This window comes from Pituophis catenifer, unplaced genomic scaffold (assembly GCF_029215685.1).
Source record: "Pituophis catenifer annectens isolate HBS135680 unplaced genomic scaffold, rPitCat1.0.hap2 SCAF_2, whole genome shotgun sequence".
Lineage (NCBI taxonomy): Eukaryota > Metazoa > Chordata > Lepidosauria > Squamata > Colubridae > Pituophis > Pituophis catenifer.
In genome coordinates, this window is record NW_027256882.1 from 120,198,696 (window position 1) to 120,219,323 (window position 20,628).

At 36.7% G+C, this 20,628-nt stretch overlaps 1 protein-coding gene across 2 annotated transcripts; it reads left to right on the top strand.

Annotated features, from left to right (window-relative positions):
• Window positions 1–150: 150 nt before the first annotated feature.
• Window positions 151–20,127, top strand: SLU7 (SLU7 homolog, splicing factor). Of its 2 annotated transcripts, none has more exons than XM_070937375.1 (16): window positions 151–240; window positions 2,283–2,454; window positions 3,211–3,364; window positions 3,689–3,769; window positions 5,681–5,845; window positions 6,608–6,676; window positions 7,664–7,711; window positions 8,127–8,258; window positions 8,746–8,843; window positions 9,002–9,069; window positions 10,175–10,314; window positions 14,291–14,452; window positions 16,699–16,803; window positions 16,914–16,985; window positions 17,620–17,730; window positions 18,497–20,127. In XM_070937375.1, the coding sequence occupies exons 2-16, from the start codon at window positions 2,306–2,308 to the stop codon at window positions 18,674–18,676; spliced, it is 1,734 nt and encodes a 577-aa protein (XP_070793476.1). In that variant the 5' UTR covers window positions 151–240; window positions 2,283–2,305; the 3' UTR covers window positions 18,677–20,127. The 2 variants fall into 2 exon arrangements, with proteins under 2 accessions (XP_070793476.1, XP_070793477.1); XM_070937376.1 differs by lacking the exon at window positions 151–240 and adding an exon at window positions 293–1,765.
• Window positions 20,128–20,628: the final 501 nt, after the last annotated feature.

The following is a 20,628-nucleotide window of genomic DNA, read 5'->3' on the forward strand; positions in this document are numbered from 1 at the left end:
ATGTCATTGGGAGAAAGCGGAGCGTTTTTTAAACTAAGAGTGCGGTTCCTTTAAGGGGTAGCAGGAAGGCGACCGCGCTGCATTGTGGGAAGCGGAAAGACACCGGAAGTGAGAGAGCGTCGTAGGCCCTGTGGCGTAGGAAGGCTGCTCTGCGGCTTGGGTGAATGGCGGGTGTTCTCCTTTGGGTCGGTGAGACTTATCGGGGCTGATTAGCTTTTTCCCGGGTGAAACCTACAACAGGTGTGTATTGTACACGTGGAACTTAATCCGGGTTAAGTTACTTCGTAGGTAGTTAAATTCCGGGTCTCTTCGTTTAATGAGACACGGGAAGTTCAGAAGTCTCCTTTTTTAAGTTTCATAAAACGGGAGTGAATTCCAGTTATGCCTCTACTTCTGCTGCTGCCGCTGCTAAACTCAAGGCAACTAAAGCTGACCGGGAGCTTGGATTATCGGTTTCATAGTCCTGGTGTTATTGGGCAGGTCGACTGGGGCTGATGGGAGTTAGAGTCCAAAACGCTTGGAGCCGACTAGGGCAGGGGTCTCCAACCTTGGCAACTTTAAGGTTGGCGGACTTCAACTCCCAATTCTGGGAGTTGAAGTCCGCCAGGCTTAAAGTTCCCAAGGTGGAGACCTCTGGACTAGGGTCTCTGCCCCAATTTAGCAAAGCAGCATATTAACTAATTGAACTTTCTGGAAGGTATGTATCAAAGGGAATGCTTTCAATGATACTTTACACAGTATGTGCAAATGTACTTTAGAATTTATATGGCTACCTGTCTCACATACTGATCCTAGACTATTCACAACCACCAACAAAAACCAGAGTAATAACAGAACAACCCTTCCCCATCAGATGCCATGGTAACGGCACCATTAATTTCCTGACTCAACCCGCATCCAAGCCCATTGTTTGGTGTAAGAGCCAAATGGTCTTCATAGCCTTCTGGAAGGCTAAAAGCCTTCCAATGGTCAGGACCAGCTGTAGAGAAGGAGTGTCTCCAAAGCCCCAACAGATGACAGCCTTTAAAGGAAGGGAACTGGAACTCACCCAGGTCAGATTATGGGATGGCATATGCCCTCGGAGAGAGGCAGTCCCATAAGTAACTCATCCTGTGCCATGTATTTCTTTAAAGGTAATAAGCAGCACCTATAAAGCAACTGGGAGCCAGTCCAGTTCACACTGTCACAGTCACACTTTAACCTGGGGGAAGCACAGGGCACCCATTCTGGACTAGTTGCAGTGAAGGATCCCCAAATTGCACAACAGTTCTGTCTGGAGGGGGAGGTTACCTTGTCCAAACAACAGAGGACAATGACCCACAAACATTGTGTCTTGGTAGAGTTGTCTTAGCCAATTTCTACCCAGCCATGCCCATAGAGCATCCCAGGGCTGACCAAACTCCTGAACAGTATAACCTACCCAGCATAGGTAGAGATGTATGATTGGATATAATCAGCACCCACAATGGGTATAACAAGCCCACAATTGGGACGTAAATTGTGATGGTCATAAAGCAGGTCACAACATGCCCATACCCAGTTTTATGACCTGTTTTGTGGCAGTTGTAAAACAAACGTCATGGTCATTAAGTGAACCCATTGATCACTATAGAGTGGTTTTTGCCAGAATCTGGAATAAACACTAGTTTCAGTCATGTCATTGCAGGGTGCTGCATAAATACAAACTGGTTGCTAATGTCCCAAATGTGGTCATGTGACTGGACATGGGGGTTGTCACAAGACATCAGAACTTTGAATTCGGGTTGTAAGTTCCATTTTTGTGATAAGTTGAAAATGCCTGTACAAATGATGGCAAAATCCATACCATTAAAGTTCATATTCCCATATTCCCATTATATATAGGTTTGTAAAAAAAAAGTTTGTAATATGTCCAGAAGGCAAAGAAAAATGGAAGATATTTTTAAATAATAAAAATGGCAATAAAATATCATAAATTAAAAGTCTTGACTGAACTCATAAAATTGGTATAAAATTATAATAAGAAAACACTTAAGTATTTGAATGAAGCACTAGTTCTCACAACTAAAAATAGCATGAAAGCTCAGTTCTTGATCCATGGATTGCTGTCAAAGAAAAAAATTGGTCTTCTACACACATCCACATCTTGGTACCCATGGGAGAGAATTTGCTTTTCAGGCTAGATTAATTAATCAAAAATGGTAAGGACTTTTTTAGCATTTATTAAAATAATTTGAAAAACTAAAAACAATTAAAATAGTTTGAAAACCTATTAACAAATACAAACATGTATTTGTTAATAGGCCAAAGAACAGAATCTGGGAGCATGGAAACTATAGCTGCTAATCCTCCTGGAGGATCAAATGGCTTGGAAGAACCGAAGAAGATGACGAGAGAAGATTGGAGAAAGAAGAAGGAATTGGAAGAACAACGAAAACTGGGAAATGCACCAGCTGAAGTCGATGAAGAAGGAAAGTAAGTATTGTTTAATACAACTGAACCAATATAACTCTTTAGTTTTTTTAGCATATTATAACAAAACTAAGTGTGGGACTTCTTCTGAAAGATTAGTAGATATTGATCCCAATTATGAAGTTAATTGATTTCCATCTTTGATCTATGCTGCATTCTCCTAACCTTTTCTAGACTAGGGCAGGCAATTGGGAGTACTTAAATTTGGAATGTCAAATCTAATGTGGCTAGAATCAAAAGAGATTACAATACATTCTCTAGTTCAGAATTTTAAAAATCTTGGAACTCCAAGAGTATTGTAGACACTTCTGATTCTATTAGGTTAGGACCAAGACCCCATTGATTTAAGTGGGAGGAGTCTTAGTCCTAACCTAATAATAAGACAGCATTTTGGTGTTGGCATTGAGGATCTTAGTCTTGGCCAGAATGCTCTCTTGGTTTCTTTGCCAGTCACTGGGAGACAAAGAACAAGAAAGCCAATCAGAGACAGAATCCATGTACAGAAAGCTTGTGATAATGTAAGTGAAGATATTTTATTATTATAAGGTGTATTGTTGAGCCACATGAGCATCTGTGAAAATCTTGCTCCATCCCCCATATCATACAAATAAAGTTCCAGTTAAGATCTTAAAAGTATGGTATAATAGAAGTGGTTCCTGAATTTTTAAAAAATATTGGAAAATAAGTGCCGTGTTCAGTGATTCCTACATAATGACTGGAGCCTAAATTCTCATCTAATTGTAACACTACTTATTACAGAGACATCAATCCTCATATTCCCCAGTATATTTCCTCAGTACCATGGTACATAGATCCTTCAAAAAGGCCTACACTGAAACATCAGAGACCTCAACCAGAGAAACAAGAAGAATTTACAACACTAGGAGAATGGTATAAGCGAGGAGTTAAAGAGGTAGGTATCTATATGTAAAAGTGATACTGTTGTGCAAGACTATTAATAAACGTTAGCGAATTTGTTGGACTTTTTTATTATGACTGGTCTTCAAAAAGTCAAATTCAGTGATGGTGAATTTATATTCAAATGTGAAGGGGCATAGTTTGTTAGCTATTTTTGGCTAAAAATTCCCTGCAATAAGCATTTCAGAGTAATTTATATAGTTAGATAATTTCTTTGTAAAGTTAGAATGGGGCTGCCATATTCTATATTCTCATACAGGAGAAAATAAACTAAATACTCTATTGCTACAAATGACTTGGTATTTCTTTTTGTCTTTAGAATGCCTTTGCAACCAAATATCGTAAAGGTGCTTGTGAGAACTGTGGTGCATTGACCCATAAGAAGAAAGATTGCCTAGAGGTAAATAACATTCCATAAAAGCAATATAACCCTATGTCTCAGGTAAAATGTTGTAGTCTGTGTGGATTTAAAAAATTAATATCTAATAGAGTTGTATGGAACTCAAGAGTTACATGGAACATAAGTACAAAAGTGAAACACTCCATAATAAGTTTCTTCTTGTTTTGCTGTCTTGGATTTTTTTCAAAATATGTTTTTAGAGTACATTTAATTAGAGAGAGGGGGGGGATATATAGATAGATAGATAGATAGATAGATAGATAGATAGATAGATAGATAGATAGATAGATAGATATATGTACAGGTAATCCTCAAGGTACAGTTCATTTAATGACCATTACAACAGACAACAGACCCCCCTCCCCCCAAATATTTACCACCTTATTTCAAAGTTACAAATTCTACAAAACTCACACGGTCATTCGCCCTTCTGGCCAACCACAAAGATGCAACATGTCCTCCTATCTATTCCCCCCCCCCCAACGCGCCCTGCCAGGTCCCCAATTGTGGAATTCCACATGGCCCTCCTCCAGCTGTCACAATGCTTGCTTACCTTATGAAGATCTACAGAGCTCAGGAGATGGGGGAAAGGAAACAGAGAAAGCCTCTTGCTGGGCCACATGGAAGAATTCCAGTGGCATTTTTTTCCTTTTTCCATCCTCAGCACATGCATTTTGAAACAGTTGCTGTAATTCTCAGCAAACAAGGCCTGCCCCCTCCCTCTGCATCACTTTTTCTTAATTCTTCATTGTATGTTCTCCATACAGGCAGAGGCAGTTCAAGCTTGCTTTTTGAAATCTGAACTGCCTCTGCCTGAGGCGTGCCTCATCAACAGCAGAAGGAAAAAGGTGGTGAAGGTCAGCTGGGAGTGGCAGGGACTTTGCAAAAGAAGCAGCAGCACCAGGCCTGAAGTAGAGGCTTGGGGACAGCAGTCAGCTGATGCTGCTAAAGGCTCCAGGCCTCTACTTCAGCCCAAGAACTGCTGCCGAGGAATGCCGCTGCGCAGGGTAGCAGAAAGGGCAAAGATATTGGGGAGATAGGCAGGTGGGTGGAGTTGTAGTATCCCTGTAGTTGTAAGTGGACTGCCAAATGCCTAAATTCTGATCACGTAACCACGGAGGTACTTATCACAGATATAACTTTATGGGCCGGGCATAAATCCCATTTGTTCAATGCTGCTGTAATTTTGAATGGTCACTGAACAAATGGTCCTTAAGAAAGGACTGCCTGTATGAGGAAGAGGTTGATCAGATGACAAACAGGAACCACTTTTCCAAAAGGTAACAATTCAGTAAAATAGCAAGAGAATCGTGTATGTTGTTAAATATAGGTAAATCAAGGCTATTTGCAATTGTTAAGCTGGCTTTCCCATATTTTTCAATCACAAAGAACTGGGAAACTTTGGATGTCAGAAAATTCAAGTTTCCAGTCCACCCCATGACAGAGAATAAGGCATATTCTTATGCAGCTATTGCAGTGAGGTTACCATGGGATATGGTGATCCAGGCCACAATGGATGGGCCAATAGGATTTTAGTTTATCATTCCAAATTTTAGGTCTTTGAAGCTCCTGTTTATTTATTTATAACATTTTAGTAGTGTTTTCATTTAAAAGAAATCAAAGCAGTTACTTTTTTTGTAAGGAGTTATATTAATTTGTCCCTCGTGGTCCTTGGTTTCAGTGTTAACAGTAGAGCTGTAGTTCAGTCACATAAATATAGTAGCTCATTACATCTGGAAAAACCTAATGCCACTAGGGAACAGTCTGCAGGAAGGAAAAGGTAGGAAAAAGCATCAGTGCTATGTGAAGATGGAGGGGCTCTGATTCCCTAATGTCTGCTAAGAAACAGGAATAATTGTGGCAGTTTTCTTGCTGAGAAGCAAAGATTTCATTGCATATTGTTCCCTGCAGAGACCTAGAAAAGTTGGAGCAAAATTTACAGGAACTAACATTGCAGCAGATGAGCACATGCAGCCTCAATTGATGTTTGACTATGATGGGAAAAGAGACCGTTGGAATGGTTATAACCCAGAAGAGCATATGAAGATTGTAGAAGAATATTCCAAGGTTGATCTAGTAAGTAGAATGTTTTTTTTTCCCCTCTTTGGATATAACATCCACAGTACCTTTGTGTAATTGTGTCATGTTGGTATAAAAAATAAATAACATATTATTCAGAATTGACCCTTGTGCTAATATAAACATATAGACGTGTTTCTAAAATAGTGTCAGAAGCTGTTATTGATTCATTTACTTTCATTTTCCAAGTGTTCAGATTTTTCCTCTTCCATGCTTGGAGACCCTGGGGATATACTGTACCTGTTCATGTTTGCATGTAAACTAAGTACTCTTTCATCAAGCAGCACCTTTCTCTAATAATCTCCAAACTTAGTCAACAATTAACCACAAAGTAATTACATTACTAAAAAAGGGGACAAGAGGAAGGTGCATCTCCCTACACACCATTCATAGTTTGAAGGGAACCATGGTGAATCTTTGGCTGCCTTTACTTTTTATTCCATTGCTATTTTCTCGTTGGCTGCCTCTGAATTAAGACACCAAAGAGGCTAAATATTCTTAAGTATTGAGAAAGTCATTAAAGAAAGGAGGAACAGATTTCAGACAGAGTTTAGCAAACGAGTAAAGATGGGGGGGGGGAAACTGAGTTAGACATAAGTCCATTTTCTGTCTAAATTGCTTACACTTCTGTATTGTTGACTCTAAATTATGCCTTGCTCATCAAAACCAAAAAGAACATTTATTATTTCATGATAAGTATGGAATGGTTAGGAAATCTTTTAAGAGATATACTAACCCTGTTTTTCCTTTAATGTACAGGCTAAACGCACACTCAAAGCTCAGAAACTGCAGGAAGAACTGGCTTCAGGAAAACTGACGGAGCAAGTGGTAAGTCGGGGAAAAGGACATCTAAATCAGAAGAATAAGGCAGTGTTATCCTGTTTTTTAAACATATTTTTCTAGCTAGTATGTTGACACAAAAGCACTGAATATGGCTAAAATCTGTAAGGTAAAGCTTTATCCGGTACCTGAGTTAAAGGAATGCATGGGCTGCTTTCACTTTGCTGTAAATTCTTAATTGCTTCACTAGATGGCAGTGCAAACTTTATATAATTCTTCTGAATGTGAGGAATCAAAGCTTTTCAGGATGAAAAGATATTTTCATTGTTTGGAATTTATTTTCCTTTGCCTGGAAACCTAATTATTTATTCAGATAGCTAAACATTTCTTATTCTGGTTTGCAGCAACTCCCCAAGTTTGGCAAGAGTTTTTTTTTTTTTTTGCATCACTGGCTACCTGATCTTTTGAACTGGAAATTTCAGAGATTAACATTGCACACAGAATGGACTCATTTCTCTCTATATATGAGCATGTGTTCTTTTTAGTAATGATGAAGTCCTATTTCATACTGTGTCTTTACATAACCAACACAAGGATGCCATCATAAGCGCTATGATCCATTTTGATTTCTTATCTCCTTTTAACAACTACTTTTAAAATCTAAATTGGAAGCCAATTTAATTTAAATTGTTGCATTGAAATTAGTTTAACACTTATTCTATATTATAAAAATATTAAGGTCTCAGTTCTTGATTTTAAGAGTGGGTATGAAATTTAAGAAATATTTTAGAGATTTGTTTTGTGACTAAGAAAGCATGAAAGAACGATCTGTCAAAAGCTATTTTGAGGAAAGTGTTAGATAAATAAAATGGCTTCAAGCTAATAATCAGCCTGGGGTCTAGCTTGAGACAAGTGGAGGCCTTTCTTTTCAGAATGCCTTTTCTCAAACAATTTATCATTTCTTCTGATAACTTCACTGTATAGTTACTGTGATTGTGCTGATTTTGAGAGATTGTTTTTGTTTATTTTCTCCAGAACTCCCCACGTCATCGATGGGGAGAAGAGGAACTAAATTCACAAACGGTGAGTGTTGTTTGTTAAAAAAATACATAACAAAATGCAAAGGTTTTTTTATATATAAATATGTCTTTCACATAAAGAATTTGATATTCTGTGTGGCATTCCTTGATTTTTAAGTAGCCTTTATCATTTTGCTTTCTTATACGGAAATATATAGATTCATCTCTCATTACAGTGCAGTTTTTCAGGCAAGTGATATAATGAAACTTTGGCCCAAAGCAGAATTTAAATACCTAGCAACCTCAGGCTTTATATAATTGCAAACTACTTAGCCAACTAATTCAGTCCTTCACTAATAGAATCATATTAGTATTAGTATTTTTTTAAAAAAAAATCTCCTAAAATTCGGTATATGTATTTTGTTACTGATGCAAATTTAATCACACCAGTTAGTTAATGCCACACTCTCTCTTTTTAGGAAAGAGATCATAACAGTGAAGATGAAGACGAAGACAAATATGCAGATGACATTGATATGCCTGGACAGAATTTTGACTCCAAAAGACGCATTACAGTCCGAAACTTGCGAATTCGAGAGGACATTGCTAAAGTAAGCTGGACAACATCAAGAACTGTCATTGTGACACTAATATTCTCCATATTATTCTCAAAGGCACAACTTTCTTCTGCTTATCTTCCTGTCACATCAGTAGTATCATCAGGTAGTAACTAAGTATGCCTCTCTATGGCTTAGGATACTGTGTGAATTCAGCGTATGCAACATAATAATGTAAATACAGGGTAAATCATTCAGTACTGTGTAAAATGATCAAAATAATCCAAGATACAGAATTTCAGCTATCCTCTCTTTCTGCAGAATGGCATTCCTTCCTTATAGGGATAAAGGAGAACTGGTTATGGAAATAGTGATGGGTGATAGCTGTAATGCATCCTAACTTTGGGTTGGCCTAATTCATATTATTGATTATCTGATTTTATTGGTAGCTTTACATGATAATCTCGGAATAGCTACATTAAATTGATAATGTTATTGTATCAGAATTTCAAGTTGATATTTTTATGTTCTTGCTCTTTAGTACCTGCGGAATCTAGACCCCAATTCTGCCTACTATGATCCTAAAACCAGAGCAATGAGGGAGAATCCTTATGCCAATGCAGGAAAGAATCCAGACGAGTAAGTTAGTTTCAAATTGCTTCAGCAAATACATGGTCTTAAATACTGCCGTAGAACTGATATATGGGAAGGTCTCTCCTGATTGATCTTCAGTTTCAAGAAAGTTAAAATAGAACCACGAGCTAAACACTTACAGAATAAACTATTTTTGCTTACAGAGTCAGTTATGCAGGAGATAACTTTGTTCGTTACACGGGGGCCACCATTTCCATGGCCCAAACTCAGTGTAAGTACTAAATCTGAGATGTATCTTTTAATGCTGCTCACTTGTTTTTAAGTTACATTTGTTTAGATAAGATTATTCTTTAAGGAAGAATATTTATATATCATACTTCTTAACTGCCCATCTCCCTCATAGATGCCCAGTTTATATCATATTTGGTACTATATTTCCCAAATAAAGGTGGAGGGGCACTTACTAGAGGCAAAGTCCTCTAGCAGTGCCTCTCCCAAAGTATATTAAAACCAGTGCTTTTTTGAAAGGTATGCATATACCTTTGAAAGGTATGTATATACCCTTCCAGACACTTGAAGGACTGTACGTGCATGCTTCCTTGTAGTGTCAAAGGGCCACTGACTACAGAAAAAAAATACGCACTTTTATGAATTCTTAGGGGGCGTGCTGGCTCAGTGATTAAAGACACTGAGCTTGTCAGATAGAAAGCTAACAGACTGAGTTCGAGACCCAAGTGCGGTGCGACGGGGTGAGCTCCCATTACTTGCCCCAGTTTCTGCCCACCTAGCAGTTTGAAAGCATGCAAATGCAAGTAGATAAATAGGTACCACTTTAGTGGGAAGAGAACAGTGTTCTGTGAGTCTTTGGTGTGTAGCCATGCTGATCACATGACCACCAAAAGTGTCTTCAGACAACTCTGGCTCCCTCAGCTAAGAAATGGACATGAGCACTGCCCCTTAGAATCAGGCATGACTAGACAGGGAATAACTTTACCTTTTATCTTTACCTTTATGAATTCTTAGCAGATTGGAGCTGGAAATAGATTAACTTATGATATCAAGGGAGGGAGGGAGGGAGGGATGGGATGATACCAAGTAAAATGTCCTCCAGTCCCCATTACCTCTCTCAGGTCCTTGGTCTAAAAATGGACCTGGCAGGTATAAGTGTTTATCCTCCACACTGATTCTCCTCCCTTTGTCTCTTGAAGTATCCCAGAGGATGGGAAAGAGTAAGAATCCTCTTTTCCAGGGTTTCCTTCACAGAGAATTTTTTCACAATATTTTCTAAGTGCCTATTAAATAAAAGCTAGTTAATAGTTCAACGTTCATGTATTTCAAAAAACCTGAAAATATTTTCCTTTCTTTAATTTTCAAAGTATTCGCCTGGGAGGCCTATGAAAAAGGCTCTGAAGTTCATCTTCAAGCAGATCCTACAAAACTTGAACTCTTGTACAAATCTTTCAAAGTGAAAAAAGAAGACTTTAAACATGAGCAGAAAGAAAGCATCTTAGAGAAGGTAAATTAACAGGCATTCAGTCTCTTTCAGAATGCCCTTTTAAAAGTTTTTTACCATTTTACTCGAAAAAAAAAAATGTTTGCAGCACTATGGCATCATTTCGCATTTCTAAATTAATTAAAACTTTATAAAGTAAAGTAATTAGATGTCAAATTATCAGAAACTTTACCAGATCAGTATTACTAAAGAATAAATCAATTAAAAATGGAAATAATCTCACATATCACCAGAAAAAGCTAAAATCTTTACAATTATAAACATAGCTAACTTCAAAGTCAGAGTAAACTTATGCAACTCTTGGCTTTTGATATTTTTTGTATGGTACCTTAAATTCAAATGATTTTGAGACAGTTTTTTTAAACATGTTGACCGAAGGGGGGGGTCTGAACTTCAGAAACAGGTTGTAAGGATGTTTGGGGGGAGTCCATTGTAACTCTGAACAGTCATTAAGTGACTTATCATAACTTTGTCAGTACTCTCTCCATTATGGGAATCTCATGGCATAAATGCAAACACTGTGTATAAAATGCTACAAAAAAAATTTTTTATTTGAAAAATATATATGGTCACTCATACCACAACTCTGGATGGCTTACAATAACAATAAAGACAAAAGTGATCAAAACAATAAAACCAAAACCTGGCAGCTGAACTATCTTTCATGCTGCATCCAAAAAAGTCATCCTCAGGCCACAACCTCATCCTGTTCGAACCTTTGGGGGGAAGAGTCAGCACTTTACCATTGTCCAGAAGGCTGAAAGGGTGAGGGCCTACCAGGTCCTAGCGGTAGGCTGTTCCACAAGGCAGGGCCTACTATGGAAGAGGCACATTTCCTTTTTTTTTTTTTTTTTTTTTTTTTTTTTTTTATTAGATTTTATTATAACATATAGTAATACAATCGGTACATTTTCGGTTCATTGGTGCAGTTATATACATATATACATCTGCATACATTATTGCTTGTCTTTTGTTGATATTGTTTCTTGGAGCTAGATTTAATTTCAAACACTTAAAAATAATAGTGCTCAGCTCCCTCAGACTAAATCTAATACTATTCATATAGATTTTGTTAATTAGTTAAAATTTAATCTCTATTACCTTCTTTATTTCTTTCCCCCATCCATTCGTACCACATGTCCCACACGCTATAAAATTCTGAATCTTCTCTGTCATTAATTTCTGAAGTCAATTTGTTCATTTCGGCGCACTCCAATATTTTTCCAATAACATGTTCTTGAGGTGGTATTTGTTTTTCTTTCCAATACTGGGCAAAGGAAATTCTAGCGGCTGTCAGAATATGTATAATTAAATACTTTTTCTTTTTTGCATATTCAGTTTTCAAAATTCCCAGGAGAAAAGCTTTTGGGTCAAAATCAAAATTTTCTTTTATTATTTCTCTAATCCACACCCATATCATCCTCCAGAATTTTTGTGCCTGATTACATGTCCACCAGCAATGATAAAAAGTACCCTGCTGATGGTCACATTTCCAACATTTAGGGCTCGAATTGGGGTAGATCTTCGCTATCCTGGCTGGGGCCATATGCCATCTATAAAACAGCTTGTATTGGTTTTCCTTATAAGCCGTCGCCTTTGTCATTTTAAGGTTATTATTCCATATTGAATCCCATTCATTCAAATTTATATTCTGTCCTATATTTTTGGCCCATGCTAACATCGGTTCTTTAACTACTTCCTCTGCCATATCATACTCCAATAAATAATTATATAATTTAGCTAAAATTTTGTCGTCCGTACCCATCCATATCTTATCAAATCCATTTATGCTCATTTCAATGCCGAATTCCTCCTTATCTTTTTTATATCTGGATTTAATTTGGTTATATGGCCACCAGTCTATAGAAATACCTTGTTCCATCAATTCTTCCCTTGTTTTAAGGTTCCCTCCCCCATCTAATAATTCATTGTATCTGAACGTTTTACCCATTTCTAATACATTTGGATATATTATAGCCTCCATGGTGGAAAGCCATCTCGGAATTTTCCTATAGTGCTTCTGTCTCATCTCTCCCCATATTTGTATCAAGATCTCCCTTATTTTATGTCTATGGAAGTAAGTTTTTATCTTCTTCCCAGTATCCCAGAGATATGCATGCCAACCCTTCTGGAGATCATACCCTTCTAGAGTTAACAGTCTTTTATTTCTTAGGGTTGCCCATTCTTTCAGCCATACTAGGTTTGCAGCTTTTTGATATAACTCCCATTTAGGTAATCCGAAACCCCCTCTTTCCTTCTTGTCCTGTAAATTCCTAATTGCTATCCTTGGTTTCTTTCCCTCCCAAATAAATTTCCTGATGATGCTATTGAGCTCCAGAAAGAATTTTTTATCTAATTTAACAGGGACCGTTCGGAATAGATACAATAACTTGGGTAATATGCTCATTTTTATTGCCGCGATTCTGCCTAATAATGATATCTGTAGTCTTCCCCACTTTTCCAGATCCTGTTTAATATTTCTAATCAATGGTAAATAATTATCCTCTCTAAGGGCCGAGCACCTTGATGAAATCCAGACCCCCAGGTATTTTACCTTCTTGGCGATTTGGATCTCCATTGATTCTTCCAGTACTTTTTTCCTTGCCTCCGTCATATTTTTTGTTAATAATTTAGTTTTGGATTTATTTAATTTAAGGCCTGCTACCTCCCCGTAATTGCCCAATTCTTCCAGAATTTTAGTGCCTGATTCTAATGGTTCTTCCATGATTAATACCACATCATCTGCAAATGCCTGTGTCTTATATATCTCTTTTCTAATTGTCAGACCCTTTATTTCATTATTGTTCCTAATCTTTCTCAAGAATACTTCTAGTGCTAAGATAAATAGAAGTGGGGATAGAGGGCACCCTTGTCGGACCCCTTTTCTAATTTGAAAAGCCTTAGTTAGTTCTCCATTCAGTAATATATTAGCCTTTTGTTTTTGATAGATTGTGGATATCGTATTGACAAAATTTGATCCGAATTCCATTTGGATAATTTGTTGTTTCATAAATTGCCAATTAAGATTGTCAAATGCCTTTTGGGCGTCGACAAAGACCAATGCCATTTCTTTGTTCGGGTGTTCCTCATAGTATTCCAATATGTCTATTATCATCCTTGTATTATTCCTGATTTGCCTCCCAGGGAGGAATCCATTTTGGTCGCTGTGTATAATTAAATAGAATTTAATTATAATTTTAGGCACTGCCAATAACAAAATGAAAGGATATTTATCCTGGACTGCCTTACATGTTGGATGGAATGGATAGTAAATCCTGCCTCATGTTTAATTTATTCAGACTTAAGGTCTTCAGGATACATATCTACATGAAAACTATAAACAAACTTTTAGAATCCACTAATTTGACTTGTTTAACTCTCAATAACATTGGAATTTAAAGCGCCTTAAAGTGTACATTTTTCCTTTGGGGAAGCATTATTGTTATTATTATTAATTCTTTAATTCATTTCCTATATTGTCCCCCTCTTTTGTGTTCTCAAGATTGAGACTGTTCTCAGTTCTAGAAACGTTTGCTAGCTGAATACAAAAATCCTCCTCTGTATCCTTGCTATAATTCCTATAAATAGACATTTTAATTATGAGCTAATTTTTTATTGTCTGAGTTTGAATAGAAAGGTACTGTTTATAAGATGGGAGGATGGGAAGGCAAGTTCCTAAAGATGTAAACATTTTCATTTAAGAAATTATTTTAGTAATCATTTTTGCCAAGCAAGCAAAAGTACTGTAACATAAAATGAAAATGTGAACACAATTAAATAAAGATCTAAAACAACTAAAAAAAAAAAAAAAAAAAAAAAAAAGGAAGAGGCACATTTCCTAGGACTTGCTAGATAACAACATTTAAGGGAAGGGATCTGGAGCCTCTCCACCCTATCCAATCTGGTGAATGGACAGATATCTTCAGGGAACGGGAGTCCTTGCAAATGAATTTTTCAAAATTCTTTTTTTTTCTTGTAGTATGGAGGTCAAGAACATCTGGATGCCCCACCATCTGAATTGTTACTTGCTCAGACAGAAGACTATGTGGAGTATTCTAGACATGGAACAGTTATTAAAGGTCAAGAGAAGGCTGTCGCTCGCTCTAAATATGAGGAGGATGTAATGATCAACAACCACACAGTAAGCACCTCAAACAGGACTTGGCAATTTGTGGTTCTTGAACTAATTTCAAATACTTTCTGCATAGAGTAAGTGTAACTAGCCTTTGCATTGCTTAGCGATGGCAATCCCTGCAATCCCAATTGCCACTATTAACCAAATCCCACAGTCATGAGGAAAGGTAACTTCTTACTGGTTTCCCACAAACAAAATCGTTGGGGAAACCACAGCAAGTTCCAGGTTGCAGGGAAGTAAGTGGCTGCTACTGGATGGGAGCAAAGGGGACTCTAGGGGGTACACAAAGAAGCATGGACGGGTGCGTAAGAGTTGTGTGAGTCTGGGAGTGGGTGCAAGAGTGCAGGTTGAGAAGGGGTTGCAGGAGGAGGGCACACGGTGCATGGGGCTAGCATAAGCACAGAGGAGCCGTGAGAGGCTGTACAGGTTGGGGAGACTTATCCTAATGACTTCCAACCTTCTCTGCCAGCTTCCCCATTGACTATGGGGAAACCAGCAGGGAAGGTCACAAATGGGAATCGTGATCATGGCTGCTGCAACTGATTGTAAATGTGAACCAGTTGCCAAGCACTCAGATCACAATCACATGACTGTAGGGTGCTGGGATGGCTGGAACTCTGAGGATCGATTATAACCATTCTTTCAACACCATCATAACATCAGTCACTGAAAGAATGCTCATACGTCAAGGACTTGCTATGCTGATAACTTAATCCCTGTCCTGTTGTGTGCTCTCCTCAATAGGCCATTCTCAGTGAATTGCTGTCATTGATTTAAAAATTGCCTGGTCTGACCTAAAATAAAAAAAAAACCTCTGTTTCTATTAGAAATAAGTCTTTTCAAGTAATGAACAGTTAGTAAGGATTCTATGCTTAGAATTATTCTGAGATTTACCATTGTAAAAATTCAGCAAAAATCTGGAAGACAATATAATTTTTGGCTTCTGTGATTTTTTTAAAATTACTTTTTAGAATTGCTTTATTTAGGAAAATATATACTGTACAGTATTTTTCCTTTTCCTCCACATTCTTGTCTTAATAGTCTTGTTCTGTTAAAGTTAGTTAACTGGCATGTGATCCATTAGGGAGTTTTCATGGCAGAATTAAGATGAAGCCAACAGATTGAATTGGGGCTGGTTACTAACTTTACTCAGAATCAGATTTAAAACATGAAAAATCAGTTTGTAATGTTCAGTCAGTTTATAATCTAAACATTAAGACTCTAATTTTTGTTAGTCATTCCTAACACTGTGGTGTTAGTCATCACAAAGTGTTTGATGTTAGTCATGAATAGGTTCATAAGAGAGTATTGTGAAACATTTGTCGAGGAGATTTTAGCAGAATTGAAACTGAAGATACTCTAGATGCAACTTGTTTCTTTTGACAGAGCATTGATCTTTTCACTGAGCCACCAGTTTGTTTTCCTTATTTATTTCAAAATATTCTATGAGGAAAGTATTTAATATTTACCGTATTTTTCTGAGTATAAGACACACCAGAGTATAAGACTCACCTTAATTTTTGGGGAGGAAAATAGGAAAAAAAATTTTTGCCTACCAGGTATTCATCTGGCTAGCGACCTCAATCTGGTCAACTTCAGCACATTAATTTTGAGCGTGCACGCACGTTTTTTATCCCCTGGTTGGAGATAAAAAAAACAGCTTCTAAAGCACAGCTGATTGTCGGAGAGAGAAGCAATGAGAAAAGCAGGCAAAGGGAGGAAATTAAGGCTGAAAAAAAGCTTCAAAAAAGCTACATTCTGAGTGTAAGATGCATTCAAAATTTCAGCCTCTTTTTGGGGGGAAAAAATGTGTCTTACACTCCAAAAAATACGGCACTGGGTAAGGTTAAATGCAAAGAGAAAATTCATTGATAAAATGTGAAAAATATTGCAAGTGAAATCTATCCCATACTTTTTAGATTCCATTAATTTCATTAGTAGAATTAAGCAAATGCTAAATCTTTCAAATAAAGCAGTATAATAGAATAGGGATTTGGTTCTTGATACAAAGGAATTATCACATTACACGCAACTCAACTGATTAGTGCATGTTTCATTGTGTCTGCTCATTTTTCTGCTGTAGAATGTTGTACCAAACCTGTATAGAAATTTAAATAATACATTCTTCAGGAATAGAGTATTTCTTAAATTTTATCACAATCTCTTTGGGAATCAAAAAACCTTTAAGAAATGTATTACATGAAATTTCAAGCCATTATTATAAGCAGTTAATACCTTTGTTTTCCTTGCAGTGTATTTGGGGTTCTTACTGGAAAGAAGGAAGATGGGGATATAAATGCTGCTACTCATTTGTCAAGTTTTCATATTGTACAGGAGAAGCTGGAAAGGAAATTGCTGTAAGATACAGTTTATTTATTGGAACTATAAATTAACATTTTTGAAACAAACCTAATACTTAACTTTCTTTGTGAAATTGGATTTTTCTCATTCTTTTTCCTACACACAGAATGCCAGTGAAGAATTGCCAAGTGAGGTGCATGAGGAAGAGCAGTTAACCAAACCCAAAACTCTAATGGAGGTGGGCCTCTTTTGTTCTCTTTCTAATGGATAGCTTTCTAACAAACCTATTGCCAGTCAAGGACAAGAGAAGCTATTTTGGTATACAGAGTGTGTTTATAATTTTTTTTTCCAGTAGCCAGAAAGGCCCCAGAAGGGATACCAGTGGTATAATTATGTCACATGATGTGGCAGCTCCAATATTTTTTTCCTGTTTTAGAGGGCAGAAGATTAAGTGAAATATATAAGACTTGAGAGGGTGCCACACATTTTACTGCTTAATTTATCATCTGCCATTATTCAGTGGCATGATCTTAAGGCAAAAGAAAAGTAGGTTGCAAAGTGTGGATGGCCTTCTGTTTACTTGTTTCTGCCTTATATGAAATCCTGAAAACATGACAACTATTACAGCACTTTCTAGGCAGTTTTAATACAACTATTGTACAACGGCAATTATGCATCTTTTGCAGTTGTTTGAAACTTTCAGGTAGGACAGGACTCTGCCAGGTAAGTGATATAGATACATGCATCTGCCGCTAAGAGGAAATTTCTAGGTCGTCGTGTGTCACTCCCTTAAGTACCTATTGCCTATAACTTAGAATACCCACATTCATGTCAATCTGCATTTATGTTTATCCTCTTTCCCATTGCCACAGATACACCAACAAAAACAAAAAGAAAAGAAGAAGAAAAAGAAAAAGCATAAGAAGAGTACAAGTTCTGATAGTGAGGGAGAAGACAGAAAGAAACAAGAAAAATTGAAAAAGGTATGCATAAAACCACTGTCAACTGTATTATCTGCAAATTCTCTTGAGGTGCACTGACTATCTGGCATACCAAGTTCCAACATGACAATCTTTCCCATCAGCTATCTTTCCAGCAACAGATCTTCAGACATCCGTATTTATTTTCAGAAACCCATATTGAATTTAAGGGAGAGAGATTGCCTTTTCCAATCAGAACACATTGGCCTAATGAACCAAGTTCTGGTTTTCTTGGATTTAAAAGAGAATCAGAGATTCCTGTTCTGTCTTCTGATACCACTGTGAAATTACATTCTCAGTCTATGGAATAGCAAACTGTATTCTCACAACTATGTGAGAGCAAGTTCCTGTTGATTATTGAAAGAGTCAGTGGATGATGAAGCTTTTATATTTAGCATTAATTATTAGTAGTCTGTGAAATTTGAATAGTTTTGCAGCGTAATACCATTTATACACTATTAGCTTAAGACAAATATATAATGTTTCACTTCTGTGTTCATAATGAGATGATTTTTTATTCTGTTCTGATATATAACTCTTGAAGATTTTATATTGGCCATTCGCTGGAATCCTTTGGATCAAATCTGACTTTCACGTGACCTATGTGACCTATTACGGATTGCAGCTTTTTCCAGCTTTCTCATTACTTTTCCCGAGTATCTTTTAGCACAGCTTCACTCTTTGTACCCTATTGAATGTTACCATCTGCTTACTAGATAGTTGTAATTCCAGGGACAACTGTAATACAGCGGTGAATTTGTATTTTCAGGCACTGAATGCAGAAGAAGCCCGTCTCCTTCATGTGAAAGAAATCCTGCAATTAGATGAGAGAAAGAGACCATATAATAGCATGTATGAAAACCGAGAACCAACAGAGGAGGAAATGGAAGCTTACCAAATGAAGCGCCAGCGACCAGATGACCCCATGGCCTCTTTTCTGGGGCAGTAGTTTTGGGCAAAAGAATTGCAAGCACATAGGACTTGTATATAGGCATCTAAACAGATCAATGTTGTATGTGGGTCACTTTCCCTAAGCAAGTTGTCAGCTGATGTCCTGTTCTTTTGCATTACATTTACGCATGGCCCACCCAGCCTAGAACTCTGATTTAAAAAAAAAAAAAGTGAGCCAGTGTTTTTTGTTGAGCAGCTTTGCTCAAATCCTTAGAAATTATACTGCTGAATGAATTTCTGAATTTTTTTTTAAAAAAACTATTGATTAGAAGAGTCAGTAGATACTGCAAATATCAAAACAGCACACAATTGGTAGGGTATGTTTCAAAAATACATAATTGTTTACTTCCCTGAATAGATTAAATATGACTTTGAGGGAAACTATCTGAATCTAATAGAATTCCACATTTCTGAAATGGTTTTCAGTTTCTCAGCAGAATTTATTTTAGCATTCCAGTTATTAAAAGTGGCTCTAATATTTCACTTCTAATAGGGTACATTATTCTGTCACAGTTAAAGATTCTGTTTTCCTATAGATTGTGAATCATATTGGCCTGGGATTTTGGGAGTGGTTGTGTCGCAACATCAGAATGGCATAACGTTGAAGGAATCTCTTCTGCATTCTTTTAAAAGCATTGTGATTTTGAATAATTTTCAATTTAGTAATTATTTTTTTGGAATTCAAGAATGAGGAATTCAAATTCTTATCAATTTGGAAATGCTCTAATTCTAACTAATGTTTTAACAACATTGAATCTTGTGGTACCAAAGGCTAGTTCATTAATTGTAACATACGCCTAGATTGACTATGCCTAGTCAAACTGAGGAGCTCAAATTGGAGGGAGGTTTTGCCACGTCGACATGGCAAGCCAGAAGTTAATGAAATGCAGAGTACCGTCCAACATTAATATGTAATGCTCAATGAGAAGTAAAATGGATATTTATATTAGTTGATGTGTAATTGCTAAACTTCCTGGCTTTAGTATTTAATTGTAAAAGAAAAAAGTCATTTTGAAGTCATTCTAAATGAATAGAAACAACTTGGCAGTATACATTAGATTAATAATTTTTCCCTGCATAGTGGGAAATTCCTAATGGTGCTTATTGCTGTTTTTTATATGGCTGTCCTTTGGCCAAAGTTATCCCTCTGGTTATAATAGAAAAGCATTGCTGACAAGTGATGGGATATCTTTTATATACAGATAAAAATGCAATTGGACCCTCAAAAAGAAGATGCAAAAAATAGTAGAGAATATTTTGACATTTGTAATTGTAGCATGGACAAAAAGATATCCCATTTTGAAATGTATTATTCCAAAAATGTGTATATATATATATATTTACATAAGCTTTTTATTGCCTCAGTTTTAATAAATTAATAATCTGTTTAGGTCCAAGTATTGCTTTCTAGTATTGTGCAAGATCTTACTAAAATCTGCAAGATCCATACTATCTTGTTTGAGGATTTTATCTGCAAAAGGAAAATGTTTGCATTTCACACATTTCAAGTGCTTTGTTTTTGTCATCTATTCTGAACTGACACATTGAAAACCTCAGCAAAATACTTTTTAAGTGTTTTAGTTGCCACTAAGACTTGCAATACTGAACCAGGTTTTATACAAGAGAAAAAATGGGAAGAATAATAATTTTGCATGGTAACCTTTACGGTAAAGTGGGTTTTCACTTTAAACTGAGTTGGATTCTAGAAAAGCTATTGTTTTCTAGATCTGTCCAATTTTTGCATATCCAATGCAACCCAAGAAAGGTTTTTCATTTCCTGTCATATTTGGTTTTTTTCCTAGTTCAGCTCTCATCCCATGTGTTTCCACATAATCTTTTTTATATCTTTATTTTATACTGAAAGCATTATAATTGCTAACAGCAGGAGAACCTACCCAGAGTCTACATCTACTTTTCCTTCTCTTTATCGAGTGGTAGGAGGCTGATATC

Bases quoted from the DNA above. Each gene is read 5' to 3' on its own strand.
- SLU7 (XM_070937376.1), top strand. From the start codon at position 1,696: ATGTCCCAAATGTGGTCATGTGACTGGACATGGGGGTTGTCACAAGAC. The intron at 8,844-9,001 runs GTAAGTTAGTTT...TTTTGCTTACAG, and splicing joins GCAGGAAAGAATCCAGACGA to AGTCAGTTATGCAGGAGATA. The intron at 16,804-16,913 runs GTAAGATACAGT...TCCTACACACAG, and splicing joins AAGCTGGAAAGGAAATTGCT to AATGCCAGTGAAGAATTGCC.